Source organism: Colobus angolensis, unplaced genomic scaffold (assembly GCF_000951035.1).
Source record: "Colobus angolensis palliatus isolate OR3802 unplaced genomic scaffold, Cang.pa_1.0 Scaffold144, whole genome shotgun sequence".
Taxonomy (NCBI): domain Eukaryota; kingdom Metazoa; phylum Chordata; class Mammalia; order Primates; family Cercopithecidae; genus Colobus; species Colobus angolensis.
This window is the reverse complement of record NW_012114533.1, coordinates 3,114,101-3,141,736: the sequence shown is the minus strand read 5'-3', so window position 1 is coordinate 3,141,736 and position 27,636 is coordinate 3,114,101. Positions and strand designations below refer to the sequence as shown.

The 27,636-nt window shown below is 38.3% G+C and overlaps 1 protein-coding gene across 1 annotated transcript in view; it reads right to left on the bottom strand.

The window, feature by feature from the left end:
• Window positions 1-790: 790 nt before the first annotated feature.
• ERLIN1 (ER lipid raft associated 1) overlaps window positions 791-27,636 on the bottom strand; it is a 35,619-nt gene continuing 8,773 nt past the window's right edge. The window contains exons 6-12 of the mRNA XM_011935558.1: window positions 26,062-26,187; window positions 24,055-24,128; window positions 17,491-17,549; window positions 14,446-14,537; window positions 6,597-6,686; window positions 5,659-5,738; window positions 791-3,051 (exon numbers count right to left, since the gene is read on the bottom strand). Coding sequence (XP_011790948.1) covers window positions 2,830-3,051; window positions 5,659-5,738; window positions 6,597-6,686; window positions 14,446-14,537; window positions 17,491-17,549; window positions 24,055-24,128; window positions 26,062-26,187 — 743 coding nt within the window. The 3' untranslated portion in view covers window positions 791-2,829. The remainder of the gene's footprint in view (window positions 3,052-5,658; window positions 5,739-6,596; window positions 6,687-14,445; window positions 14,538-17,490; window positions 17,550-24,054; window positions 24,129-26,061; window positions 26,188-27,636) is intronic.

Below are 27,636 nucleotides of genomic sequence, written 5' to 3'. Positions count from 1 at the left end.
ACAAACTTCGTGTGCACACATTTGAGACTTAATCCCAAAGCGATTAGAAGCCGGTTTCCAATTGACAAAATTCTTTTGCCACAGAAGAGGCAGAAATCACTTCATTTTAATACCTACCAATAGCCTATAGGATGATCAGTTCAAATTATTCTCAGGTCCACAACAACTGACATAGGATACTATGGGGTTGATCCCATAAGAACAGGAGGAAAGAGCTGCTTTCCCCAAAACTCCCATTACCACTCCCTGCTGGCCCAAGATCACCAGGAAATTGACCCCAGGAGGGAATATAGAACGTTTGGGAAGAGGAAGTCCACCTCTGGCTCTTGCGCCACTAATAGTGAAGTTGGTTATATTCACATCTTCACATCTTAATAGTGAGGTTGGTTATATTGTACCATTACATTGCCAGTTATAATTTACACAAATTGTTGTTCCTCTGGCTTGGTCTGTCTCCTCCCCTGCTCGGTGTAGATGTATTTTTGCTCTTAGGGACGGATCCCAGTAGCCTGATGTTCCATCCTCCCTCCTTGCCCCTCTGTTGCAGGCCCTGTCCCACAAAGAATTAGAAGAACATCCTTTGTTAAATTCCAGGAGTCAGCAAAGAGTGGACACCTTGTTTTAAACATTCTTACAGCAGGTAGGCAGTATTCTGGGAAGAGTATAATAAAAGCCTCTACAGTTAAGTTAAACCAGCAAATAAACTGGCTCCCTAGTTCAAATGTGCAAGACGGCCTTAGGAGCATGTTAAGATGACAAAAAAATGAAGACATGGGAAAAAAAACACAAATCACTGATAGTAAAATAATTTTATTTAGTTTCTTATTTTAAAAAAGGTAGCATTTCAACATATAAATTTAGACTCAAGATTACAGGGTATATTTGCCAAAAGGAACACCCTGAAAGACGGCCAGCCTCAGAGCTGAGAGGGCACAGGGAGGCACACTCCTCACATGTGGAGTTTAAGCAGAAGTGCTTTAAGACTTCACAGCGGCATTTCCCTGTTCCTCAGCCCTGCCTCCAGGGCCATCACTTTGGGGCAACAGCTTTGCTCATGTAACTATAAAACATCTCTAGGAATGAAAGCACAGAGGTCAGTGATCCAGATTTTCCACGACAATCATCTGAGGCAACAATTCAACAGGTAAAGAATTTATTTTTATAATTCAAAAGTTCTTTTAAGGAGAACTAAAGAACACAAAGTTCATTCATAAAAGAGAATTTATAGAATTAAATAAGCAAAAATGAAAAATTATTTTCTCCATATTACAAATGCCTCTATAGGATAAGGCCCAGGGGAAAGACCCACTCAAATCTGGGCTTTCCTTTCCCAAATAAAGTGTTTGGCACAACCAACAAGCTGTCTGAGACTGACAGGCCTGACAGCTGAAAGGTTTCTAGAAGTGGTCCCATGACTTTTCTGTTGAGCTTCAACATAGTGTACACAAGAGGTGTCTTAACAAGCTGCACAAACTCAGGCCAAACTACGCAGCACATTGCTCCAGAAAAGTTAAACTGAAGGAAAAAAAAAGGTCCACATGAAGTAGGTCTCCTATTGCCACAGGTTAACTCTGTTGTTTCTCATGGAAAATTAAATTCGCTGGCTGCCCAGGATGTCAGTGGAATCCTGATCTCCTGGGGGAGGTGAGAGCTGGAGAAACAACTTGGATTTAAGCATCTCTGGGCCAGGTGGGAAGGAGACAATGACCAAGGATGCTTTCTAGGTGACTTTTTGTTCCACGCTATGTGGGCTCCAGACAAACAATCTTAAGGAGCATCAGTGTGCTTGTGACCATGGCAGCCCTTGGACTTGGGCCTTTAGACAGAGGTGATGGGGGAAATGAATATACCCCAGATCCAGTTTTAAAAATAAGAACTTCCTGCAATTATGATACAATACTGTGCAGCAAATCACTAGGAATTGTATGCTGCTCCTATTTGTGGTTAAAGCCCTGTCCCACTCTTGGCCAGTCAGAGCCGAAAGGTAACACACAAGGAGGTGGCTGTGGCTAAAACCAGGCACCTTAGCCAAGCATGGCCTGCGGCAGTGAGGCTGACAGTCATCACCCAATGGAGGGAATGCAGGGCCCCAGAGCTTTGGTTCAGAGCAAAGGTTTCATCTCACCCCAAACTTCAAACCAAGCCCTCTGTATCTCTGAGCTTATGAATACAAGAAACTAGTGATTAGGAATCTCTATGAGGAATCTCTGGTTGGGTAGCAAAGCTCAGGTCCCTGCAGGCCACCACCATCCTGTAGGAAAACAGAAAGGTGCAAATCGTATCAAGTAAAAGGTTGCTCAAGTGGAAGATCATTTCCTGGGGAACTTCAGTGGCCTGGATCTTAATCACATGGATGAAGGCTGGGACTGGATCCCAAAGAAAGGGCCTGGGTCCCAAGTGCAATCAGTCTTCTTGAACTTACCATATCCTTCTCAGTCATCTCTTGAATGGCTGAGCACACATTTCCCCGGGGGACCAATGTAAACATTATTCAACTGATCTCCACTTAGGAAAACACAGCTTGTTATGTATTTAGTGTTAAACATTCCAGTGCAGGCAGTATCTTAGCATCAGACTTTCCTCACTCATGAGTAGCAGTTTAGAAAGGAACACATATAGGTTACTTGATAAGACTGTGGCTGAAAAGACCATTTGTGTGTCAGACAGCTGGCTCTATCCTCCAATCAGTGGACTACCCAGGACTATCGCAGGAGAGGCAGAACAGATGAAGTGTAAGTTCTGTGTAAATCTGAAGAGTCCGTATAACCATTGTTCCCACTTAACCCCTTGGGCCACATCTTCATATGGAGAACATTTCCACCTCTTGCATCAACCTGTGCTCTCTTTGTTTTGGATGAGGTTCTCTCCAGAGGGTTCAAGAGCCTCCTTAGAGGGGAGTGAGCTTTCTCTTCCAGTCCTAATATCTGAATATTTCAAAGCACATGAGGAGTCCACGAACATGTTAGGGATGTTGCTGCCAAAATAGATCTTACTGTTAGAAGCAATGGCCTGGTACTTTTTGAGCTCCAGATATTCCGGTGTCAATTTGTGCTGTGTGGGAGCAAACAAGGGCAAAGGCATCAGGATACTCTGGTGCAACAGTCTTCTCTCTCTCTACATACGTTTCTCCTATTGCTCTTCTGAGTATCACGAGTCAACCCTGAATAATTGCCAATGACCCTCTCTCACTTTGGAGAGTGGCTATCACATTAACAGTTGCGTTCCTGACTTAAAATTCCTTCAATAAGCTCTTGACTTAATGCAAGAGAAGCTGTCTACTTTTTAATAAAAGGATGGGGAGGTTAGAAAACAATTTGTGATAACTAATGATAATAACTAATATTTCTATAGTGATCTTCATTTCATCTAGTTGAATTCAACCTGGAATTGGTCTGGAGTTTCTGTTGATTTCTTTTCTAAAAAACTTATTTTTATTTTTATAGAGATGGGGTCTATGTTGCCAGGCTGGTCTCAAACTCCTGGCCTCCTACCTTGGCCTCCCAAAGTGTCGGAATTAAAGATGGGAGCCGCTGCACCCAGCCTCTCTTTTTTCTGGAGATGAGATCTCACTCTGTTGCCTAGGCTGGAATACAGTGGTTCAATTATAGCTCGCTGCTGCAGCCTCAAACTTCCAGGCTCAAGCGATACTCTCATCTTAGTCTCCAGGGAGGCTACAGGAATGAGCCATCATGCCTGGTTCTCTGTTGATTCTCTTGAGAGAGATACACAGATCAATGGATGAGAGCAGAACTTCAAAGGAAGGGCTGGTGCTGCTTTTCTTGAACAAATTCTAGAACTAGAATAAAATCTCAAGAGGTCATCTGATCTGGTCTTTTGCCTTTCCCCAGAAGCTGGATGTTTAAGCTGTCTGTGACAGACAGGTATTTGTCCACTACCAGATCTCCCTCTGTCACAGAGTTTTGTTTTGTCTAAATCAGGATGCCAAGATTATCTATCTAACCAGAATCTATCTGGGTTTGATTAAAACTCGTCGACCACCAGATCTCCCTCTGTCATAGAGTTTTTTTTTTTTTTTTTTTTCCCCTAAATCAGGATGCCAAGATGTCTCTAACCAGAATCTACCTGGGTTTGATTAAAATCTATTTCCACTGTTCCCTGGAACATATGCCTTTCAAAGCCCCTCAGATCCTCTCCTTGAGTCCTGGCCTGTCCCCCCAGGCAAAAGTCCATCTTGTCCTTCACAGTCCTACAGCATTTATTTTCTACACTTTGACATCTTTCACTCCCTGGATCTCTATCTTCCCCAGGTGATTCATATCCTCTGTCAAAACACTCAAATCAAATCTGGTCATAGTGTACAACCACATTTCTTCCTCAAGCCTTTTTAATATAGGTTAGTATATGAGTCACATTTTTCAAAATGGCATAAAACTACTGCCTCTTTCTGAATAAGGTAGACCTCAATGGCAAGGTCTTGAAACTTGTGCCAGATGAGCTTCTCCCATTAGATTTGGACTCCTAGCTTCCTCAACTGGAGTTTCCTGTCATGCCTTTCTCTTGGTCAAATTCCATTCTGTGTCTATAGAACTGTCTTTCAATGTTACGTTCATTTTAAAATGTATATTGGTTTTCAAAGTACTGACAACTCTCATTCTATCATATCTTTTCTTCTAAATACAGATTATGTTGTTCCTTTCTAAATTGAAAGCCCTGTCTATATCTTGTCTCTAATCCTTCAAACTGCATCATCCACTTTAGTAATCTCTTTCTCAACCCTTTATCTCTTCCAATCTGCTCCACAATAACCTTCTCAGAATACTATCAGAATTCTAGCTGCCTCTTATATAGCCCCTGCTCACTAGCCCTGTACCCTCTAGCCAGCTTACCCCAGTCCTTACACCAAATTATCACCTACAGATCACCCAACCTCCCTTCTTAAGTTATCCCACATGAAATTCCTCATGACTGGAATAGTTTTTTAAATCCAATAAACAAGGAGTACTCAACAAGGGGCATATGGAAATACGTGTATGTGTGTGTGGCAGTTAAAACAACTGGTGACCATTACTGACATTTAGTAGACATGGGCTAGGGATACAAAATATCCTGCAATGCATGAGATGGTCTTCAATGATGAAAAAGTATCTCAACCCCAAATGCCAGGAATGCCTTTGATGAGAAACACTGCTCTAACCAAGCTAAGTATCTACCCAAAAAACTACCTTATTTGGAAAGCAATTGTAAATAGACTCTACTCTTCTCCTGTCCCTCTTATTTCAGAAGACCTTCAACTTGACTAATTATTGAGCCTTATACAGCATGGATTTATGGCGTTTGGCCTGTGTTTATATACGTTAGCCTTTGTCCTAAGCTTCCCGCTTTTATAAGGGACTATATAAAGTTATTTCAGAAGACCTTCAACTTGACTAATTATTGAGATGGATTTATGGCGTTTGGCCTGTGTTTACATACATTAGCCTTTGTCCTAAGCTTCCCGCTTTTATAAGGGACTATATAAAGTTCCCTACCCAAATGAATGTGAAATATTTCTTGCTAACTGACTAATTCTGGAGGATGTCTTGGTCACAACACTTTCTTGACAATGGATAAAATCACTTCTATCATATCAGAGCCCCTGAAAAGAGAAAGCAAACACCCGACATGCATCATTAGGAAAGTGGCCAGGGAGCCAGTCACCTTGTTTGAGGTGGCATATTTGTGTGCAGCATAATATTCAGCATCTGCTTTCGCCTTCTCTCGGGCCAGGAATGCAGCATCTAGCAAATAAAAACAAAGGAAAGGTGTCAATCCATTCCCTCAGCTAGTTAAAAGTCCCTTTCCCCACTGCCTAATATTTTGACTGCTTATTTCACATTGAAAGTTTAAAAAACATATTAGCAGTTTTTGAGTCCCAGTCCCCAGACAGCAATTTCTCCAAGAGGAATACTCTTTTCACTGTCAAGTAACTCTCAGCTCATCTGAGCCCACTTGTTTTCTACTCTAAGTTGCTCCTTCTTTCCTCTACCCACTCTCCCACCTCCTATCACTCAAAGCCTCATACTCCACCCAGGTACTAAGCTTCAAGTAAAATAAGTCCAGACATAAAAGCTCTATTTACTGCATTGTCTCCAGCCCCTCCAAATTTGATCGAGAATCAGTCAACAGAGACAGACAGGAAGCAGTAATATATAAACAAGTGACTTCAAGACTGAGCTAAGAATATCAACATCTCACTATGTGAAATCAAGGAGTATGAGGCCCTCCATGAAAACTTTTTTCCATTTTATTTTTATTTTGGACAGGTGGAAAAGAAACTGGTGGTGATGATGGGGTTTATTATCTTGTATATTCTTTACAGTCGATTATGGGTAATTTTCAGATCTTGTCTGCCTGAAAATAAAGTGGTAGCTAATAAGCCCCAATTTAAGGAAGAAAAGGAAAGCTTAGCTACCCATAGTCACAAACAAACCCAAAAGCTGGATATGTGACAGCAATTAAAAAAAACTGATTCATATCATCAGGACAGCTACTTCCTCCAGACCAGATTATTCCATGGCCTTCTCGCCCACCACAATCAAAGGCAGAGAGGAGGCAGTTCAGGACAGTCAGAGCTTCATCCTCTCCCCACAATGTACCTTCAATTTCAGAAATGCGCTTTTCAGTTTCTTTTTCCATCACTTTCTGCTGAAACCGAATTTTTGCCACTTGTGCAATCTTCTCTGCTTCTATAATCATGTAACATAAGAAGACACATTCAAAACCATTTCTGTAGTACCTGAGGCACTTCGAACCAGCAGCACACAGTCTAACACTTAATTACAGAAAGTTTTAAAGTGCTAATTGTTTCACTAAGTTTTATCTAATCAGACCATAAACTACTCAAAGGAAAAAAGGGAATTTATTTCCTAATTTACTGTTCTATTTTGACAGTGCTAGTTTTGTGGGACGGAGAAAAAAAGGTTAAAGTGCCAGTCCTTCATGCATGCTTGTGGACCTGTAGCAATGGTCCACAAGCTAATGGGAAAAAAAGATACTTTATGAAAGTACCAGAGAACAAAAACAGAGCAACATAAATGCATGGCAATACAGGACAATTAACTAATCTGGCAGGAGAAAGAAAGAATGAGTGAGATAAGTCAAACCAAGGAAGGCCTTCTGGAAGCAACCTTAAAGGAAATAATGGATATGACCTAAGAAGACATGCCAGGAAGCACAGAGAAAGACAAGAAGGGCCAGGCATAACGCCTGTAATCCCAGCAGTTTGGGAGGCTGAGGCAGGAGGATTTCTGAAGCCCAAGGGTTCAAGACTAGCTTGAGCAACATAGTGAGACCTCCATCTCTACAAAAAAATTTAAAAATTAGCCAAGCATGATGATGCGTGCCTACAGTCCCAGCTACACAGGAGGCTGAGGCAAGAGGATCTCTTGAGCCTGGGAGGTCAAGACTACAGTGAGCCATGATCATGCCACTACACTCCAGCCAGGGTGACAGAGTGAGGCCCTCCCTTAAAAACAAAAACAAAAACAAGAAAGACAAGAAGGCACAAATGAACAAGTCACAATGGAGAGGTGGTACGGAGCCAGCCGACAAGACAACAAAAAATAACAACAGAAAGAGGGCTAGGAGACCTCTGTCAAGTGACAGGCTAAGGAGCTTAGTTTTACTGTACTCAGGATCTACTATTAAGCTACCATTAGGGAAATGACATGATGAAAATGGTATCAGAAGAGGAGTATTCCAACTGCTGTAGGGAAATAAAGCAGAAAGCAGGGTGATTCATTTGAGAAGGTGAAAACAAGCATTGGGAGTGAACATGTTGGTGCGGCAAGCAAGTACATGCAGGGGAAACTCAACATCTTTAACAAACCTCTGGCCTACCAAATGACCCAGGACAAGGAAGAAAGACTCGAATTACACTTTACATTCAATCACTGCTATTCTTAAAGAATATTCTCAATTCTCCTTTTCAAAGAAGATGGGTATTTTGAGACATCTTATCTCTGACCCCTAGAGAAAGTGCATAACGGAAAGAAAACTTCCAAGCGATTTTTTCTTTCCAGAAAACAGTATGCTTTACGAACTACTCCAGGAAATAATTCCCTCTTTCTCCACCAATGTAAAATCCATCTATATTACACCATCCAAAAACTACTGTGTTCAATGGGGCTAGAAATTGAACTGTAAGGAGAAACTCAAAATAAAACATGAATAAAAGGTGAGGGATCTGAAGCCTGCAGCTAGAACCCAGAGAATGCTGCCTCAGCCTAGGGGGACTATTGTCGTAATCTCATTTAACAAAGCTCTCTGTCATGTGGGAATAAAATCAATAAAAAGCACAACCAGACTTGTAGGAAAATGGTGCAAAAGCCCAGAGAGAAAACCCTTTATACATCTAACAACATCTTAAAATGCTAGATGAAATTTAGTAAATTTGTTTTTTAATGCATGGCTGAGTTGTAAGAAAGAATGAGAGATCCTCAAGTGACTTAAGCCAAGGGGGAGCCAAGAGTCTGTATGGTGGCGTCCCCGGGGTGGTTATTAGACAAGAAGGGAATGGGACCTGGGTTATTACCCACACAAGACCAGGAGATGAGGTCTTGTGATGTTAGGACTAAGACCCTTGCATAAAACTGAGACCTCTAGAGGGCTGCAACTCTAATGAAAGAAAGGGGAACTAAAACACTCTACCAACCAGCCCAGTTAAGAAGTGACCTTTTCTCTACCTAGCCGCATCACAGTGAAACTGAAGAACACCCAAATACAGAGAGAAACATGCTAAAAGCAAAAAGAGAAGAAAGGCTGATTACCCAAAAGGGGCAATTAGACTAACAGCATACGTAGTAAATAGGTACAAGAAGCCAAACAAAATTGAAATAATATTGCCATATTGATAAGGAAAAATTAGCTTGCTTTAGAATTGTAGGCTAAATTACCATTCAAGAATGAAATAAAAGCATTTTCAGACCAAGGAGGACTGAAGATAACTTTTACTCCTTAGTCTTCACTGAAAAAAAAATTACTAGGAAAAAAAAAAATCACCAGAAGCAATGGAGAGGAAAAAACATTACTCAACACAAGTCCAATCAAAATAAATGTTTACTGCAAGGATTAATCATAATGATCATAATCAATGGGAGGATAAAGACAACATGAAACTAAAATACTATGCAATAATAAGATGTAAGACTAGAGGACAGTGATAAGAGTTAAAGCATTCTAAGGTACTGTTCAAAAAGAGGATAGAATGATTAACAACTAGTTATACATTCCAGAAATGGAATGTAAAACTTCCAATCAAGTAAAAGGAAGAAAAGAAAAGAAAATTCAATCAATTCAATACCAATCAGAAAAGGGAAAAAGCAGCAGAGAAAAATGCATGGTAAATAGCACATAATCAAATGATACAAACACATCCAAATATAGCAGTAACCACAATAAATATAAAAAGACTAAACTCACCAGTTAAAAGACAGATTCTCACATTGGATAAGATAACAAAATCCAGCTATATGCTGTTTACAAGAGACACACCTAAAACATAATGACATAGAAAAGTTGAAAGTAAAAGAATGGGAAAAAGTACACCAAGAAAATAACTAACCAAGAAAAATCTGGTATAGCTATATTATCAGGCAAAATAGCTCTTAAGTTAAAAACGTATCTAGGGATAAAAGTTATTACAAAACAGAAGCAATTCTCCATGGAGATATAACAATCGTGAACCAGAATGTTCTTAATGATATAGTCTCAAAATATATAAAGAAAAAAATTACAAGTCAACAAACCCATGGTCATAGTGGGAGATTTTAAACACATCTTTCTCAGTAATTGATAGCTCAAGAAGGCAAAAATTAGAATACAGAAGATGTGAACGACACAATTCATAAGCCTGACCAAATGGGTGTATAAAGAAACCTGCATCCAACAACCAGAGAACACAGATTCAATCTTTTCAAGCACACAGACATTTACAAAAGAGGACCACGTACAGGTAGGCCACAAAGCAATTTTCAATAAATATTTAAGAATTCATATAACAGGTCTTATTTTCTGACTACAATGTAGTAACACTGGAAATCAACAATAAAAAGGTAGCCCCTCAAAATCTGCTAAACCAAAAATTGAAACATATACTTTTAATAATTCATGAGCTAAAGAAGAAATTAGAAGGAAAAGGTTTTTAAAAAAATTAAAACTGAACACCAATAAACAAAGTACATTTCAAAATCTGTGAAACATAGCTAAAGCAGTACTTAGAAGAAAATTTATAATCCTCCATGTTTCCACTAGAAAAGACTGAAACTTAACTATCCAACTCAAGAAGTTAAAAAAGAACAAATGAATAAAGTAAAAAAAAAAAAAAAGATGGAAGGAAATAATTTTTAAAACATGTAAATAATTAAAACAAAGTAACAGTCAACAAAACCAAAACCAAAAGCCAATTATCTGAAAAGATGAATGAAATAAAACAGACCTCTGGCAAAACTGATTCAGCAAAAGAAAAGGCACAAGCAAACAGTATTAGCAATGAAAAGGAGCACACAGATTTGGTAGAAGTTTTAAAAATCATGAGAGAATTCTACAAACAAATTTATGCCCCCAAATTTGAAATATCAGATGAAATGAACAATTTTCTATGAAAATATAACTACCAAAACTGGCTTAAAAAGAAACATGTTTTAGACCTATACTCAATACAGAAATTAAATCAATAGGTTAAATATTACCACAAAAAGCAAACAAAAATAAAGCAGAAACCTCACAAGACTAAGATGGCTTTTACAAGTTCCACCAGACCTACAAAGATGAAGTTATACAGATCTGATATATAATGATCTGATTTACAACAGAACACAGAAAAGGAAGCCATGCTCTTCAACTCATCTTGGGGACAGTATAACCATGATACCAAAAAACCTGACACTAAAAGTGTAAGAAAATTATAAGCTGATCTCATTTATGAAAATAAAGGTAAAAATTCTAAAGAAATTATCAGCAAATGATATAAAAATGTATATAATGACCTATATAATGACCAAGTGGATGTTTATCCCAGAAATGCAAAGATAAATCTGTTAATATAATTTACCATACTAACAGCTTTAAAAACATCTCAATATATGTAGAAAAAAATTTCAGGCTGGGCACAGTGGCTCACACCTATAATCCCAGCACTTCTGGAAGACTGAGGCATGTGGATCACTTGAGCTCAGGAATTCAAGACCAGCCTGGGCAACACGGTGAAACCCTGTCTCTACAGAAAATACAAAAATTACCTGGGTGTGGTGGCGTGCACTTGTAGTCTCAGCTACTCGAGAGCCTGAGGCGGGAAGATAACTTAAGCCCAGGAGGCTAAGGCTGCAGTGAACTGTGATTACACCACTGTACTCCAGCCTGGGTGACAAAGCAAGACCCTGTTTCAAAAATATTCTGAAAGTTTTAACAGCCACTCAAAATAAAAGCTCTCAGCAAGTACAGATTGAAACTTTATTAACCAGTGTTAAGTACAGTAAATGTCACTGGGACTATTTAAAGTTAAGGACAAGAATGCTTGTCACTTTCTTTTCTACACTGTACTAGAAGTCATAGCCTAAAGCAGTAAGATAGGAAGAAATAAAAGGTATGTGACTATAAAGAAGAAAAATAAAATTGTACTTCTGTGAAGATAATGACCTATTGTCTGAAGACCATATGATTGTTCATGGGAAATCTAAGCGACTATTAGAAATAAGAGCATCTTCAGCAATATTGCTAAATAAAAAAATCAACAGCACACTTACACAAAACCAAGTAGAAAAGGTGCCTTTAAAAAGTCAATAACAAAAAAACATAAAGATATATAAGAACAAATCTTTAATAAATGTGCAAGAACTTTAGAAGAAAATTATGACACTTTTAAAAAGACATCTCTCATAAATAGAGAAATAGATTTATAAGACTCAATAGCATAATTTTCTCCAAATTGATGTATACATTCAATGCAATTCCAATCAAAATCTCAACACAATATTTCACAAAACTTAAGGAGTTGGTTCTAAAATTCATGTGGATGAATAAAGGGCCTAGAAGAGTCCAGGATAATTTTAAATATAGTTAGGAATAGTTAACAGGTAAGAGGAATAGTTACACAACTCACTCTCCACATAGCAAGACTTAACATAAAAGCTACAATAATTTTTAAAAAAGTAGCATTGAGGAAGGAGAGACCAAAAAATTAGAAAATAATAGAGATTCTGGCATCAGAACAAATTATGTATAGTATCTTATTATATGATGGATATGGCATTAGAAATAAGTAGAGGAAATAATAAACTATTCAATAAACAGTCTGAGATTGGCTTGCCATCTGAAAAAATTAAACTGAATCCCTATGTCATACTCAATATCAAAATAAATTCCAGATGGGTTAAGACTTAAATATGAAAAGCAAAACTTTAAAACTTTTAGAATAAAAGTATTACTTTGGACTAGGGAAAGAATTCTTAAGATAGGAAAAGCACAAAACATAAAGACTAATGAATTTGACTATACAAGAACTACACATATATGTATATCGAAGACATTGTAAAGTTCAAAGACAAACCACAAATTGAAATAAGATGTTGGAAATGCATAAATCTGAAAAAGGATTAGTATCCAAAAGATATAAAAAACTCTTACAAATCAACGCAAAAAGCAATCAAATAATGGGCTAAGGACAATAGGCAATTCATATAACAACAAAAAAAAGGAAACTTGAATAACCAATAAGCAATATTCAACTTTACTAACAATCAGGGGAATTCAAATTGAAATTATGTGATACCATGTCTTCCATTAAACTGGCATAAATTTTTAAGTCTGATAACTCCAAGGACCAAGAAGGATGTGTGGAAATGGGAATTCAAATACGGTAGCACAGAAACTGGAAATCAAATACTATTGAAGAGACAGTAAAATCAAAGAAGTACTTGAGAGAGCAATTTGTCAATATGTTGAATGTGAAGACATGCTACCCTATGACCCATCAATTCTACTTTGAGATAGCTATTCTAGAGCAGTGCTTCTCAAACTACCTGTGGAAAAGTACCTTACCTTTCTGTGTGTGTATTTCAATTTATGAGGAATCAATAAATTGTAAACTATAACAAAAACAAATTATAGTACTAGAAAAAAGAAATTAAAAAACAAAAACATAAATATATAAGCTCTGATTTTTTATTTTTGATTCAACAGACATAAAACTGCTGTATTAAAATGCTATAAAAACTTCTAAACACTCATTCTCAATTTCTGCACTTATCTCATTGAGGCTTAGAAACGAAAAGCTAGTGATAGGGCACTGGCCCACACGATACATTGAGTAATGCTACTCTACGGAAACTTGCACATGTACACTGTATCCAGGAGGCACTGGATAAGAATGTTATTGTGGTAGTGTTTGTAATAAGGAAAAACTAGAAGCTACCTTACTCTTCGTTGGTAATTCATTACAATAAAACTAGGTCTGCTCATAGAACGAAAAATATAGCAGCTAAAAATAAACGATCTACCATCTCACAGAGAATAAGGATAAAATGCCAAAAAAAGAGAAAAAAACCCTAGATCTACATATATCAATATGGATAAAATTCAAACAATGTTAGTGAAAATAAGGCAAGTTGTAAAATAAGAGTTTGATATCATTTTTGTAGTTTCAAACAGGTAAAACAATTTTATAAACTGTTACACACTTAACAGTAAAAGTATAAAAATATGGACAGAAAGGATATACATCAACTTCAGAATAGAAGCTAATCTGAGAAGAAAAGTCAAGGAGTAGGACCAGCGAACATACAAAGGAGGCTTCAAACAGATACTTAATTTTTTTCTTAAAAAAAAAAAAAAATTGACCTGAAGGGAATAAGGCAAAATCTTAAGCTTTCATTATATTGTTCTCTGTACATTCCCGTATAATTGAATTATTTAATTAACGATGTCTTCAACTTTCAGCATCAACTGAAGGCCAAAGAGGGCAGTCTAATACACAGTGACCTAGAGTATAAGGGAAGCCATTGTAATCCAAAATGAACTGTAAACAACCCTGCCATGCTTTCATAAACGGCACTATCTATCCAGGTAAAACGAAGTGCATGTCAAGAACAAGGATGCATACTACAATCTGAAACTTTGGTCAAAAAATTTTCCTATTCTTAATCTGTACAAATGAAAATGCTATCCACAGACTCAAGTTGCCTATAAACCCTATCCATTCTCCCTGTTCTTGAAAGAGACAACAGTGGCAGCCAACAACATGATGGAGAGCCACAGCACGTCATTAAGTACTGGTCTCACCTACTTTTAAAGGCATTAGAACATCGGAATGTACAGTGGAGATTCCAGAATTCCCCACTACCTATGATGCAATCTTACTGAGTCCCATGATACCCAAAATGAGACTGACAAAGAACAGGACAAACAACAAGTGTACTTAGAGACAATCATTTCAGAGAGAAATCCAAGTACCTATAACTGCCTTTTTCCTCTCTGTCTCAGCTTCTTTTTCCACAACCTTTTGTTTCTGTGCAGCTATAAGGAGTTTTGTCTTCTCAGCCTCCCTGTAAAGCAAAATGTTATGAAAATTAGAAATGATTCTCTTATGTGCAGTCACAGCTAGTAATTCTGACCCTATAGTGAGTTGGAGAACCGTTTTTTCAACACGAGCTTTTGGATCCATTAAGGTAGGTTAAGAGAGGTGTTACTTTATTTTACTTATAGCAAATCTGAGGTTGAAAGATTCACTGATTTGCCCAAAGTCACCTAGAGATAGGAAAAAAATCTAGTACATTTGAATTTTAGTTTGGCTTTCTTCTCCTACTTGTATTGTGTAAAGCCTGTGATTTCGAAGGGAATATATCAATACTTCCTTTGCTGTTAGACCACCAGCTAGTCCATACGGTAGCTCTGTGCCCATTAGAAAATGGCACCAGCCTCTGGGCAGATGCAGTCCCGCAGGTGCATGGTTTGACATGCAGAATGAAGCTGGGTTTCAGCCCCTGCCCTCCTCAGGCGGGCACCCATGTGCAGTGGCCATATTTGTTGCACAGAAGATGTAACTAGGTGGTAGCTATTAGGTAGTAAACTGGGGCTTAGTGTAAGGAGAATTTTCTAAGGTTTCCAGTGTCTAATACAGGTTGAGCATCTCTGATCTGAAAATCTGAAATCCAAAATGCTCCAAAATCTGAAACTTTTCGAGTGCCCACATTATGACACAAGTGGAAAATTCCACACATAAGCACTTAAGGTGAACTTTGTTTCATGCACAAAATTATTTAAAATATTCTATAAAGTTATCTTCAGACTATAGGTGTATATGGGACATAAATAAATATCTGGAAAATAAAAAAACAAACTAACCACTATACCAACAAGGAAGAACAAAAATAAATTTTATATTTACACCTGGGTCCCATCCCCAAGATATCTCATTATGTCTATGCAAATTCCAAAATCTTTACAAATCCAAAATTTAAAATACTTCTGGTCCCAAGCATTTCGGATAAAGGATACTAAACCCATAACAGAAACGGCTGGCATTATTACTAAGCATGTACAAGTAGCTACTGGGTAACCACGTGGCAGAAATGGTATAAGAAAACACTACTATCAGGTGCAAGGTTATACTGGATCATCTCAAGGTAGCTTTTAATTCTGGAATTCCAATAGTCTATAAAATTAAGAAAGATCCAGAATCATCTGAAAAGTAACTCCAATAGTTTCCCCAAAACACTTCCCCTCAAAGTTTCCCCTCTTTCCTCTGATAACAATGATAAAGACATCAAATGACAGTCTGAATACTATGATTTATTTGAGAGCAGAAAACACACAATATTCATTTTTCCATCACAGAAGCAATCATATTTAAAGCCTAAGACATGCTGAGCCTTTAAGAAAAATTTTTTTTTGAGATGGGAGTTTTGTTCTTGTTGCCCAGGTTGGAGTGCAATGGCGTGGTTCGGCTCACTGAAACCTCCGCCTCCCAGGTTCAAGCGACTCTCCTGCCTCAGCCTCCCAAGTAGCTGGGATTATAGGTGCCTGCCACCATGTCCAGCTAATTTTTGTATTTTTACTAAAGCCAGGGTTTCACCGTGTTGGCCAGGCTGGTCTCGAACTCTTGACCTCAGGTGATCCGCTGGCCTCAGCCTCCTGAAGTGCTATGATTAGCACTTCAGGAGGCTGACATGAGCCACCATGTCCCGCCTACAAGTATTTTTTAAATAAGTGGATCACACCCATAATCTACCCAGCCTGGCACTCTACACTTCACAGTTTTAAAAGAAGAGTGCCTTGTCTACAATGAAAAAGAGAAAACAGGCTGGGTGTGGTGACTCACACCTGTAATCCCAGTACTTTGGGAGGCCAAAGCAGAAGGACTGCTTGAGCCCAGGAGTTTGAGACCAGGTTGGGCAACAGGGCAAAACCCTGCCTCTATGAACAACACAAAATTTAGCCAGGTGTGGTGGCATGCACTGGTAGTCCCAACTACTCAGGAGGCTGAGGTGGGAGGATTGATTAATCACTTGAGCCTGGGAGGTTGAGACTGCAGTGAGTCGTGATTGTGCCATTGCACTGCAGCCTAGGCAACAGAGTGAGACCCTGTGTCAAAAAATAAATAAATAAGAAAAAGAAATAAAACTCTGTATGAGCTCAGAGAGGTATGAGGGAAAAGAAAAATATAAAAGAAGAAAAAAACAATAAAAATATGCATGGTAATGAAAAGGATTCAGAAGTAAATAACCTCATAAAGCAGTATTACTGCTCCTTGGACCTCCAGTATTTATACATCTGTGGTATCCTTGACTTGTGCAAATTTATTTTTTCAGCATCTGTCCCTTTAACATAACAGCCAAATTTCCTGAAGACTTTTATTTCTTCTTTCCAGTACCAGTCATACGAAAACAATATTGCCATTTCAAACACAGTAAGTATTCCCCTAAAAGGGATCCTCTTAGAAACTAATTTCATGTCTTCTCATTCCCAGCCAGCCCTGGATACATAAAAGAGAAGACCATCAGGAGTCAACAGAAGCAAAGCTTCCCTAGAGGCACATTATAAAGAACCAGGTCTAATTTTAGATATACAATCACATACAATGGAAAACCAAACTTTATACCAACAAGATATTTACTCCTACCATTACAACACAGAAACAAAATATGAGCACTCTCTTCAACCCTAACACAGCTTCAGGACTCTTTCCTCTATTAAATATTTAATTCAAGGTACTATTCATATAAAATTAGAGCTCCTTAAGCTTCCAACAATAGTTTTACAGCAAACTGCATCTTTAGACACTGACACTGCTCCTGAAATGTTCACACATACAGAAGAACACTAATAAGAGTCTAGTGGGAATTAAGACACAAGAGTAGGCAATATTACTAGAGTAAGAGTAAAGAAGACAGACATATACTCCACCCCAGAGTGTACTATCTCACGTTTCCTGGACTGGAGTGTTAATATGCAGACAGCCCTGAACAGAAAAATTGGGATCCCATGCATATTACTCACATTAACTCAAAATTTCTTCTTATGGCTTCTGGGATTTTGGGTTTTGTAACACGCACAGCCTAAAAAATAAAAGTGAAAAAGCCAAAGTATATTTGAAAGATAAATCTTCAATTAAATCTTCTATAGAAAAGCTCCTCAAATGATACTAACCTAACAAAACAACAGCTATAATATAGCGGCCTACTAACATGTTTGGGGATCCCACTGGAACATTTACTTTTCATGCCATCACACCAAGAATCAAAGACAAGCTGCTTCTTACTTCCTTACACAATGCCAGATTACAGGAAAAATCACTCTACCCACTGAGGAAACAATTGCCTTAGGAAAAAGGTTCTCCCTTAAAAGATGTTTTACAAAGGTCGTTAGATACTTTTGCTTTCTTTTTTAACCCTGTAAACCAAAGAAGTCAGGAAGGCAAATTTCCAAGACTGAAACTGTAAAGTCAGAAACAATTAGTCAAATACAAAAACAAACAAAAAATCCCAGTTTGGTGTATGCAATTTAATACGTGAGTAGTGAGTAAATTAATCCATCACTTCCAACCCCTGCGATCACTTGGTATTTGCTATAAAGTAAACAGCCCAGTGGCTGAAGGAAAACAAATATTAATTAAAAGCTTATATTCTTTCTTCCTGAACTCTCACTTAGAAGAAAGTCTGTCTTTGTAGAGGCTGTTTACTAGACACTTTGTTTCCCTAATCATAGTGTTCTTTGACATAATTAAGATTATCTACCTGGACAGTACTGTTTTTTGAAGGCTGACTTTTCTACATCAAGGACTTGATCTCTCAAAAGCTTTTGATTTTATTAAACATACGACACCCCGCCGCCCCAACTATACTGCAAACACACAAAAAACACTCTGTTGGTCTGAGGAAGTTTTCCTTCTGCAAACTGGCTAACCTTTTAGGTATTATAACAAAGCCTTTAAGCACTTAGTCTTCTTTAAAGGCTTTTAAAACTTTTAAGCAATATAGCATTCCCTACATGAAACAGATGAGTCAAATTTGTAGGTAATTTTGAGGACTATCATAACTAAATATAAGCATTACAGTGGAATGAAATAAGCAGCTGAAGGCTGTGTGGAAACACACTGGCAGTGACACATGTGAGGCCTCGCAACTCAGTGGAGACATCCAGAAGACAAATAAAAATTCAGGACCAGATTTTGTGAGATGTCAGATTTCACCATGTGACTAGCAGACATAAGATCACTTCCAATATGGATTAATACGACTCTGAGGGAAGCACTGTCATACTGCATTTAATTAAGAGACTGGCTACATATCTTTTCAGCCTTATTAAAAGAAGCATAAAGTAGAACTGTCTTTTTTTCTTTCTTTTTTTCTTTTTTGAGATGGAGTTTTGCTCTTGCTACCCAGGCTGGAGTGTGGTGGTGCAATCTCAGTTCACTGCAACCTCCACCTCCCAGGTTCAAGTGATTCTCCTGCCTCAGCCTCCCTAGTTACTGGGATTAGAGGCATGCGCTACCATGCCTGACTAATTTTTGTATTTTTTTTAGTAAAGGTGGGGTTTCACTATGTTGGTCAGGCTGGTCTCGAACTCCTGACCTCAGGTGATCCACTCATCTCGGCCTCCCAAAGTGCTGGGATTATAGGCATGAGCCACCACACCCAGCCAGGACTGTCTTTCGAAGACTCTTATTTTGCTGAATGAGGCTGAAGAACATACTACATTGTGCTTGCCAATCTTGGGAAATCTCACGGATTTTCAAATATGTGAAAGCATAAATACTTACTGTACAGATACCATGAGTAAGTTGCATCATGAGAGATTTTAAAAGTAAAATGACAGGAAAGTCCCACTCGGGTATCCCTCTCCCTCACAGGAGAGACAGCTGTTCTCCTTTCTGCTTCTTTTGCCTATTAAACCTCCGCTCTTAACCTCAAATAATAAAATAAATAAAATAAAATAATGCCCCCACACCACTCACATACACAGAGTGAATGGAGGAAAAAAAATGGCTAATGAAATGAATATATGTGTTGAAACTAACCCCTAGGTTTTAAGCATATATTATAAATCAAAAGTCAGTCTAAAATATTGTCGCTCCCTTAAATAACATAGGAAAAAAAATCAAAGATCACCATTTTCATCATTCTAATTTGCCAGAGTAGTTTTTCAAGAGGAAAAATGGGATATAAATATATGGAAAGGAAAAAAATAAAATGACTGTTAACAGAGAATGTTCATTCAACAATAAATATTTATCAGGTACCTACTCTGTGTCAAGTGCTATTTGTTGCAGGAATTGTGGATATAGCAGTGAACAACAAGGTAAGGTTGCTCTCATGTAATTTAACCCAAAAATTACTAGAAGGCAGTGAATTCAAGCTGTAGACATACGATAAATCTACCAAGAACCAATCACATTCCTCAACGATTGAACGGCATTAAAATACATTAAATCCATTGGTATTAATTTAACTTAGGATATGAGTTTCTCCCCCAAATCAGAAATTCTTTTATTTTTTTTTTGAGATGGAGTCTCACTCTGTTGCCCAGGCTGGAGTACAGTGGCGTGATGTCGGCTCACTGCAAGCTCTGCCTCCCAGGTTCACGCCATTCTCCTGCCCCAGCCTCCTGAGTAGCTGGGACTACAGGCACCCGCCACCACACCTGGATAATTTTTTGTATTTTCAGTAGAGACAGGGTTTCACTGTGTTAGCCAGGATGGTCTCGATCTCCTGACCTCATGATCCACCTGCCTCGGCCTGACAAAGTGTTGGGATTATAGGCGTGAGCCACCACGCCTGGCCCAAATCAGAAATTCTAAAAACCAGAAAGGCTGATATGATAAAGTAAAGCCATAAACTATGTTTCTATTTTTAACTTATATTGGAGGATTGCATGAAGCCAGGAGTTTGAGACCATCCTGGGCAACACAGCAAGGGCCCATCTCTACAAAAAATTAAAAAATTAGCCAGATGTGGTGGTGTGTGCCTGTACTCCTAGCTACTTGGGAGGCTAAGGCAGGAGGATCACTTGAGCCCAGGAGTTCAAGACTGCAGTGAGCTATGATCATGCCACTGCACTCCAGCCTGGGCAACAGAGGGAGACCCTGTCTCAAAACAAAACAACACAACACATATATGACTACTTAGGTGCCTGATATAGCTTAAAAATATCGATAATGAAAACTTATCTGGAAGATTAAGCTGGCAGAAACAGCAAAGGCCATTATTTTTTAAAAGATGATGTTTCTTGCCAGATTTTAAAATAAAAAGTTGAACTATCACAACCATATGGTAATGTGTTAAAAATAACAAAGCTCAAACACAGACTTGGAATTCTTAAAATGCATTTCAACTATTGTAAAAAAAAAAAAAATTTATAACAAGACAAAAGCAACCAAAAGAGCTCTTCTCTTCTCAGGGTATGCTTAAGTTATTGCAAAATATAAAAATTATTTAAAAAATTTTTAAACCCTAAAACAACGGAGATCTTCTCTACCACTTTAAGAATGTATAACAAAACTACATTTTTTCACTCAATAACTTTTTACAAAAACGAATGTAAGTAAATTCAAAAGATCCTTCTGGCTGTTGTGCAGAAAATGAAATATACAAAGGTAAAAGTGAAAGTGGGGAAAGAAGACAGGCAGCTACTGCTACTGCACATGTCAAGGTAAGAGTTGGTAGCTTGGCTTGAGACGACAGTAAAGATGGAGGTGTGGTCAGTTTTATTAATACATGGATTTTGGTAGTGGAATCTGCATGACACAGGGACTGATTAGATGCTGAGGGTGAGACAATTGTCAAAGATGCCTCCTACACTTCTAGATTGGCTTGAGGGGAAGGAGTTACCATTAACTGACAAGATGAAAAAAACAGAAGAAAATCTGATTTGACGAGAAAACACCAAGGACTCAGTAACTAATGAAAGAGTAGGAATGGGAAGATCAATGGAACAGACCTAGGTTCAGAAAAAGACTCTAGTATATAATGGAATGTAGTTATGTAACATAAAAACTATTTCAAAGAATGAGGAAGATGGAAAAATAAACTATTCAGTAATTACTGCTGTTACCCAATTTGGGGTTGAAGGGATGGAGTTGAAGGCCTACCTTGCAACTGACATCAAAATGGGTTCCAGATGAATTAAAAGATTTAAATCTAAGAATACAACTGTAAAAGCAGATACAATTTTTGTAATTTCTAATTTTAATTCCTATACTTTTAAGGTAGTGAAAGGCTCTTAAAACATGCCAGCTCAGCAACACACCATAAAGACAAAATCACTGAAATTACTATGTAAAAGATGAAAACTTCAAAGTTATCAGCAAGGCAAAAACAATGTTAAATGACAAAGAAAAAACTGGAAGAAAATGTTTCCTATAAATATAAAAAAGAGCTACAATAACTAACATATGAAAAATAGTTTATTTTTAAAAATGAATTCTACCCCTCTCAAAGGGTAAGGTTCAAAAACAAGCTCTCTCTATATAAATGCTATTTATTTACTTACTTATAGACAGGGTTTTGCTCTGTTTCCCAGACAACAGTACAGCATGAACACAGCTCAATGCAGCCTCAACCTGCTGTGTTCAAGTCACCGTCCCACCTCAGCCTCCCAAGTAGCTGGGCCTACAGGCACAAGCCACCATATCCACCTAATTTAAAAAAAAAAATGTTTGTGGAGAAGGGATTGCCCAGGCTGACCTCAAATTCCTGGGCTCAAGGGAGCTTCCCACCTCAGCCTCCCAAAGTGGTGGGATTACAGATGTAAGCCGCTATGCCCAGTCAAAAATTGCTTACGGGCCGGGCGCGGTGGCTCAAGCCTGTAATCCCAGCACTTTGGGAGGCCGAGACGGGCGGATCACGAGGTCAGGAGATCAAGACCATCCTGGCTAACACGGTGAAACCCCGTCTCTACTAAAAATACAAAAAACTAGCCGGGCGAGGTGGCGGGCGCCTGTAGTCCCAGCTACTCCGGAGGCTGAGGCAGGAGAATGGCGTAAACCTGGGAGGCGGAGCTTGCAGTGAGCTGAGATCCAGCCACTGCACTCCACTCTGGGCGACAGAGCGAGACTCGCCTCAAAAAAAAAAAAAAAAAAAAGAATATAGATTTGTACAGTCAGTTTGTACAGATAATTTGTACATACAAGAACATGTGTCATGAATGTTCATCACACTATTGTTTAATAGCAAAAAACTGGGAACAGAAAAATGGCTAATATAAGGCAAGGAATTCTAAACAGCCGTTGAATAAGCTAGATCTCTGAGTAACACCCTGGGCAGACTCTAAGAGCTGACCTTCACATTCACTATCTTTAAAATTAAAAAGCTACTCCAGCTACAACTGACTTGAACAACTCAGAGGATTTTCCAAAGTTACCTCTGGATATTTCAAACTACCCCTTAACTCTGGTGGCTCACCTTCAGGCGCCTGAGATAATGACATTGCATGAATGAGGCCATGAGAAAAACCCCACCTATCTTTTGAGTCTGGTTTATGAGGAAGCACAAACAAATACAATCACAGTGAGTGCACACTCTCAGTAGCAGTGGCACTGAGTGTAAAGAATTGAGAGACATGTGATAAGCTTTAGTTGCAGTAATGTTCATCACAACAATCAACAATCAACTGGTCTCCTAGAGCCCCTGTAAAAGGACACTGGAGAAGCCTCAATACCACTTCTTAGGTTATCTAGATCCAAAGCAGTGGCTTTCGAATGTTATTGACTGTGGACACAGTGAGAAACACATTTTGCACTGACACCCAATATAAACGCCTACCCCCCCAGACTGTGAAACACAAGTTTCACAGAATATTTAAACTTATTACATGCCATTTCTTTTCCTATTCTATTTCATTTTATTTAAAATGCTGTTCATGACTCACTAAAGTTGATTTAAAACCCACAATCTGAAAACACAGTGACTCAAAAAAAAGCAGGGGTAAAACCTCTCACCATTCCATTTCCCAATGTCACCATCACCACTACCACTAAATTCATCTGCTACCTTGCTTTTACTAGGGCTCTCCCTTCCACTTGAAATACCTTTCTCATTCTTCCCCTATTTAAATCCAATTAATTTTTCCAAACCTACTTAAAATCTCAACTCAATCATAGCCCTCTCCTAGACACGCTGTCTTCCAATGATCTCTTACTCTTACAGCAATAATCATTCAATAGATTTATCTGTCAATTAATACTTTGTGATAACTATTCTGTCCAGAATTGTTCAAATCTTACACTTAAACTCCCTTTCCATAATCTTACTGAGGGCAGGGATTATGCTTACACTGATTTATAACCATTACTGTATCTTAGTGCTTCATACATGGCAGAAATATAAATTTGACTTCCTTTTAAGAGCCTCGGCTTATCAGTTCCCTCTAGGAGTTCACAAATGTCACCCATAATAAGCTACGAGAGTATTTTATTTTGGCAGAGATCTGAAGTCAAATTGAGAAAGGTATTCTATAAATCACCACAGCATCTCAAATAATTGCTGAATAAACAATCCAATGAAAGGAGGAACAAACTCAAAACTCTCAAAATCCCCAGAGAACTTCCCTAGGAAAAGAACTTACCTGTATAGTGAGACCTGGGGCCATGAGGTTTAAGTCTTTCTGCAGAGCTTGCTTCAGGTTTTCATCTATTTGATCTGTTTTTTAAGCCAAGAACAACAGATCTCATGATACTCAATTTTTTTTACATTGTATTCACGAAACAAAACTAATCACTATTAGACCTAAAGTTTCCACAGTACTATTCTTTTACAGAGCTTAAACTGCCTTTTCTTCTCTTTTGTGTGGGAAAAAAAATTGTGCAGAATTATTATTATTATTATTATTATTTTATTTTTTTTTTTTTTTTTGAGATGGAGTCTCGCTGTTTCGCCCGCCCTGGAGTGCAGTGTCCGGATCTCAGCTCACTGCAAGCTCCGCCTCCCGGGTTTACGCCATTCTCCTGCCTCAGCCTCCCGAGTAGCTGGGACTACAGGCTCCCGCCACGTCGCCCGGCTAGTTTTTTGTATTTTTTAGTAGAGACGGGGTTTCACCGTGTTAGCCAGGATGGTCTCTATCTCCTGACCTCGTGATCCGCCCATTTAATAAATTAAGGAAGGAAGATGACAAGCAGATAGTCTGTTTATCCAGTAAGTTCACCCACTAAATGTATTACTTAACTATGGATAAGCTTATTTACTGGGTAACTTATTAGACTTATTTACTGCATAAACAACTACTGGGTAAAATATGTTGATCTAATAAATGGAGAATCTGGATCTCTAGTATCTTAATTCAGGGCTCTTACTCAATAATTTTCTTTGATTCTCAAAGAAAAGCAAATTTCTATCTTCAGTAAATCTTTACTCGAATTCCCATATAACTAAACTTCATTTCCATGGATCTCAGCCTTACTGTTATTTTGGATTTAAAGAGAGAGAAAGAGAGAGACAGAGAGAAAAACTCATAGAAAAGTATTTGAAGTACACACAGCATGAACACTTGGGCTTGTAACCATGCACTTTCTATTCACCTCAATGGTACTTCAGCTATTTAAATGATTGCTGGTGAGACAAAGCAGGACCCATCAGTTTCCTCACATGCCACTGCAGCGGTTGACAATCACCAAAGAGGACTCAATTGATAGATTTTAAATTGATTACTCTTGCTTATTCCTTCATCTTAGAAACTCACTAAAAATTTCAGGAGGGAAAAGTGAGCTACCAACAGCAACAACTCATTGCCTGGTCAGAATTTCCACTATCATAAATGAAAAGTTAAGTTGTACAGAAGTGAGTTAAGAAAGCAGGGCTGATACTGCGATCCTTAGGAAGGCCTTTTGCAAACTGGTCCTTGTTTGGTACCTAGGAACTTGAATTTGTGGAAGGGTCCCACCATCCCCAGAGCTAATACAACTGACTTGCTGTGAACTGTTTATACAATGTGGTTTATGCCAAACACATGTATTCCTTCTAGGAGTCTGGAATTTTGTTATGTAGTAGGCAGAGGGTGCCTACATAACCAGCCCCCAGTGAAAACCCTAGGCAATGAGTCTCTAATGAGTTTCCCTAGTAGACAACACTTCACATGTGTCGTCACAGCTTGTTGCTGTGGGAATTAGACACGTGTTTGACTTTTGGAAGCCTGCACCTCCTTTCCTCTGCACTTTGCTGATGTGCCTTTTCCTCTTGCTGATTTTGCTTTGTACCCTTCGGCTGTAATAAATCTTAGCTGTGACCACAACTATATGCTGAGTCGTGTCAGTCTCCTACCAAATCATCAGAAATGGGAGCCTCAAGACACAGGTTTCTAAATTTTTCAAATTATCTATTAAAATAGCAACAAAGCTATTTTCGGTAAGTTATTACAGTAAAAACAGAATATAGTCTGTGAGTAGTTTTTCCAATCTCTACCAAATTATATAAAAATTTTAAAACTTAAGATAAAAAATATTTTAAAGACAATTGCTCTATGATAAATTCAGAACAAATGCTTAAATAGCACTAAGGTTTACCAATATAATCTCAATAAGTAAGCTGAACTAGATTTCCAGTTGGCTATTTACATATTTAAAAGAATTAAGACACTTACCAAACAATTCAATGTAAACTTCCTGAAGTGTGTGGGCACTGCAGAACTGGTTCAGCTCATGGTGGATTTTATTGAAGATTAAGGTCTTGTCATAATCTGCAGTATAGTTCTTCACGATATCAAACACTGAAGGAGAGGTACAACCCATGTTTGTTTTACCCAACAATGACTCAGGTACCTTCAAATTCAGCCAGGGTCAAAGTCAGGGTGATATACTACACATGAGGAAAAGTGCCAACAAAATAGTGAAACCAAAAACCACAACTAACAAATCTTGATGTGTTGCTTGTGCTCAATTTTCCAAATACCCTTGCATTTGCAATACTAATACCAAACACCTGCTGGTTAGCCCATCAAACAGAGGCTAACTTTAATTAAGTCCATACTAAAAAGTATACATTAGTTTGGAGGTAATAAGGAACTATCAAAGTTTTCAAGCAAGGGTATGACAGTCAGATTTACGCTTCGGCCAGCAGTGTGAAGATGAACTGAGAGGCACAGAGATCAGAGACAGGGAAAGCATAAGGCAATTACTGCAAAAGTTTAGCTAAGAGGTAAAGAGCGACTAAGCAAACTGAGGAACAGTAGAAATAAAAGAAGAAAGCAGCTGCAAAAGACCATTTTTTAAAAGGCAATTTTTTAAAGCTGTTAAAAAAGATACCAGGCTAGAAGGGAAAGGAGCAAACATTAACTGAGCTGGGTTTTATCTCAGGTAATTTACATAAATTAGCACTGAAGTCTCCTAAATTTGCATATCAGGAAACTAAGAACCAGAGAATTTTAGAAATGCCCCAAAAGGTACATACTAGACCATGTCAGAACCTGTTCTCTATCTATAAAAACATGCTGCTTTCTACTTCTGTCTTCAGATCCAAGAATTTGCTCCACTGGCCTTCCCATGTGGGATATTAGATATAACTGGATTTCAAATCACAGCCGGGCACGGCGGCTCATGCCTGTAATCCCAGCACTTTGGGAGATGGAGGCAGGTGGATCATTTGAGTCAGGAGTTCAAGACCAGCCTGGCCAACATGGTGAAACCCTGTCTCTACTAAAAATACAAAAATTAGCTTGGTGTGGTGGCGCACACCTGTAGTCCCAGCTACTAGGGAAGCTGAGGCAGGAGAACTGCATGAACCCAAAAGGCAGAGGTCGCAGTGAGCTGAGATCGTGCCACTGTACTCCAGCACTCCAGCCTGGGTGTAACAGCAAGACTCCATCTCAAAAAAGAAAAAAAATTAATGTACAGGCCATTAATAAATACTTAATACCTAAATCATTTGCCTGATCATTTCCCAAATGAATTATATCTAATAGTTTCCTATTTAATCTCTGGCTAAAGAATCATCAGTCCCTTCCCTTTTTCAATCATAATCCATTTCATTGATTTGTGATCAAGGAAAGGAGATGAAAAAAAGACAAGGAAAATGCTTAATCTCTGAAAAATATAATCCAAATGCACTTGACAGTAATACACCTGGCTCTCTACTCTGAAATCTTTTCACTATTCGTGCCTGTACTGGTGATGTGAAAATTTATTATGACCTTACATCCCAATATATTCTTTTTTAGGTC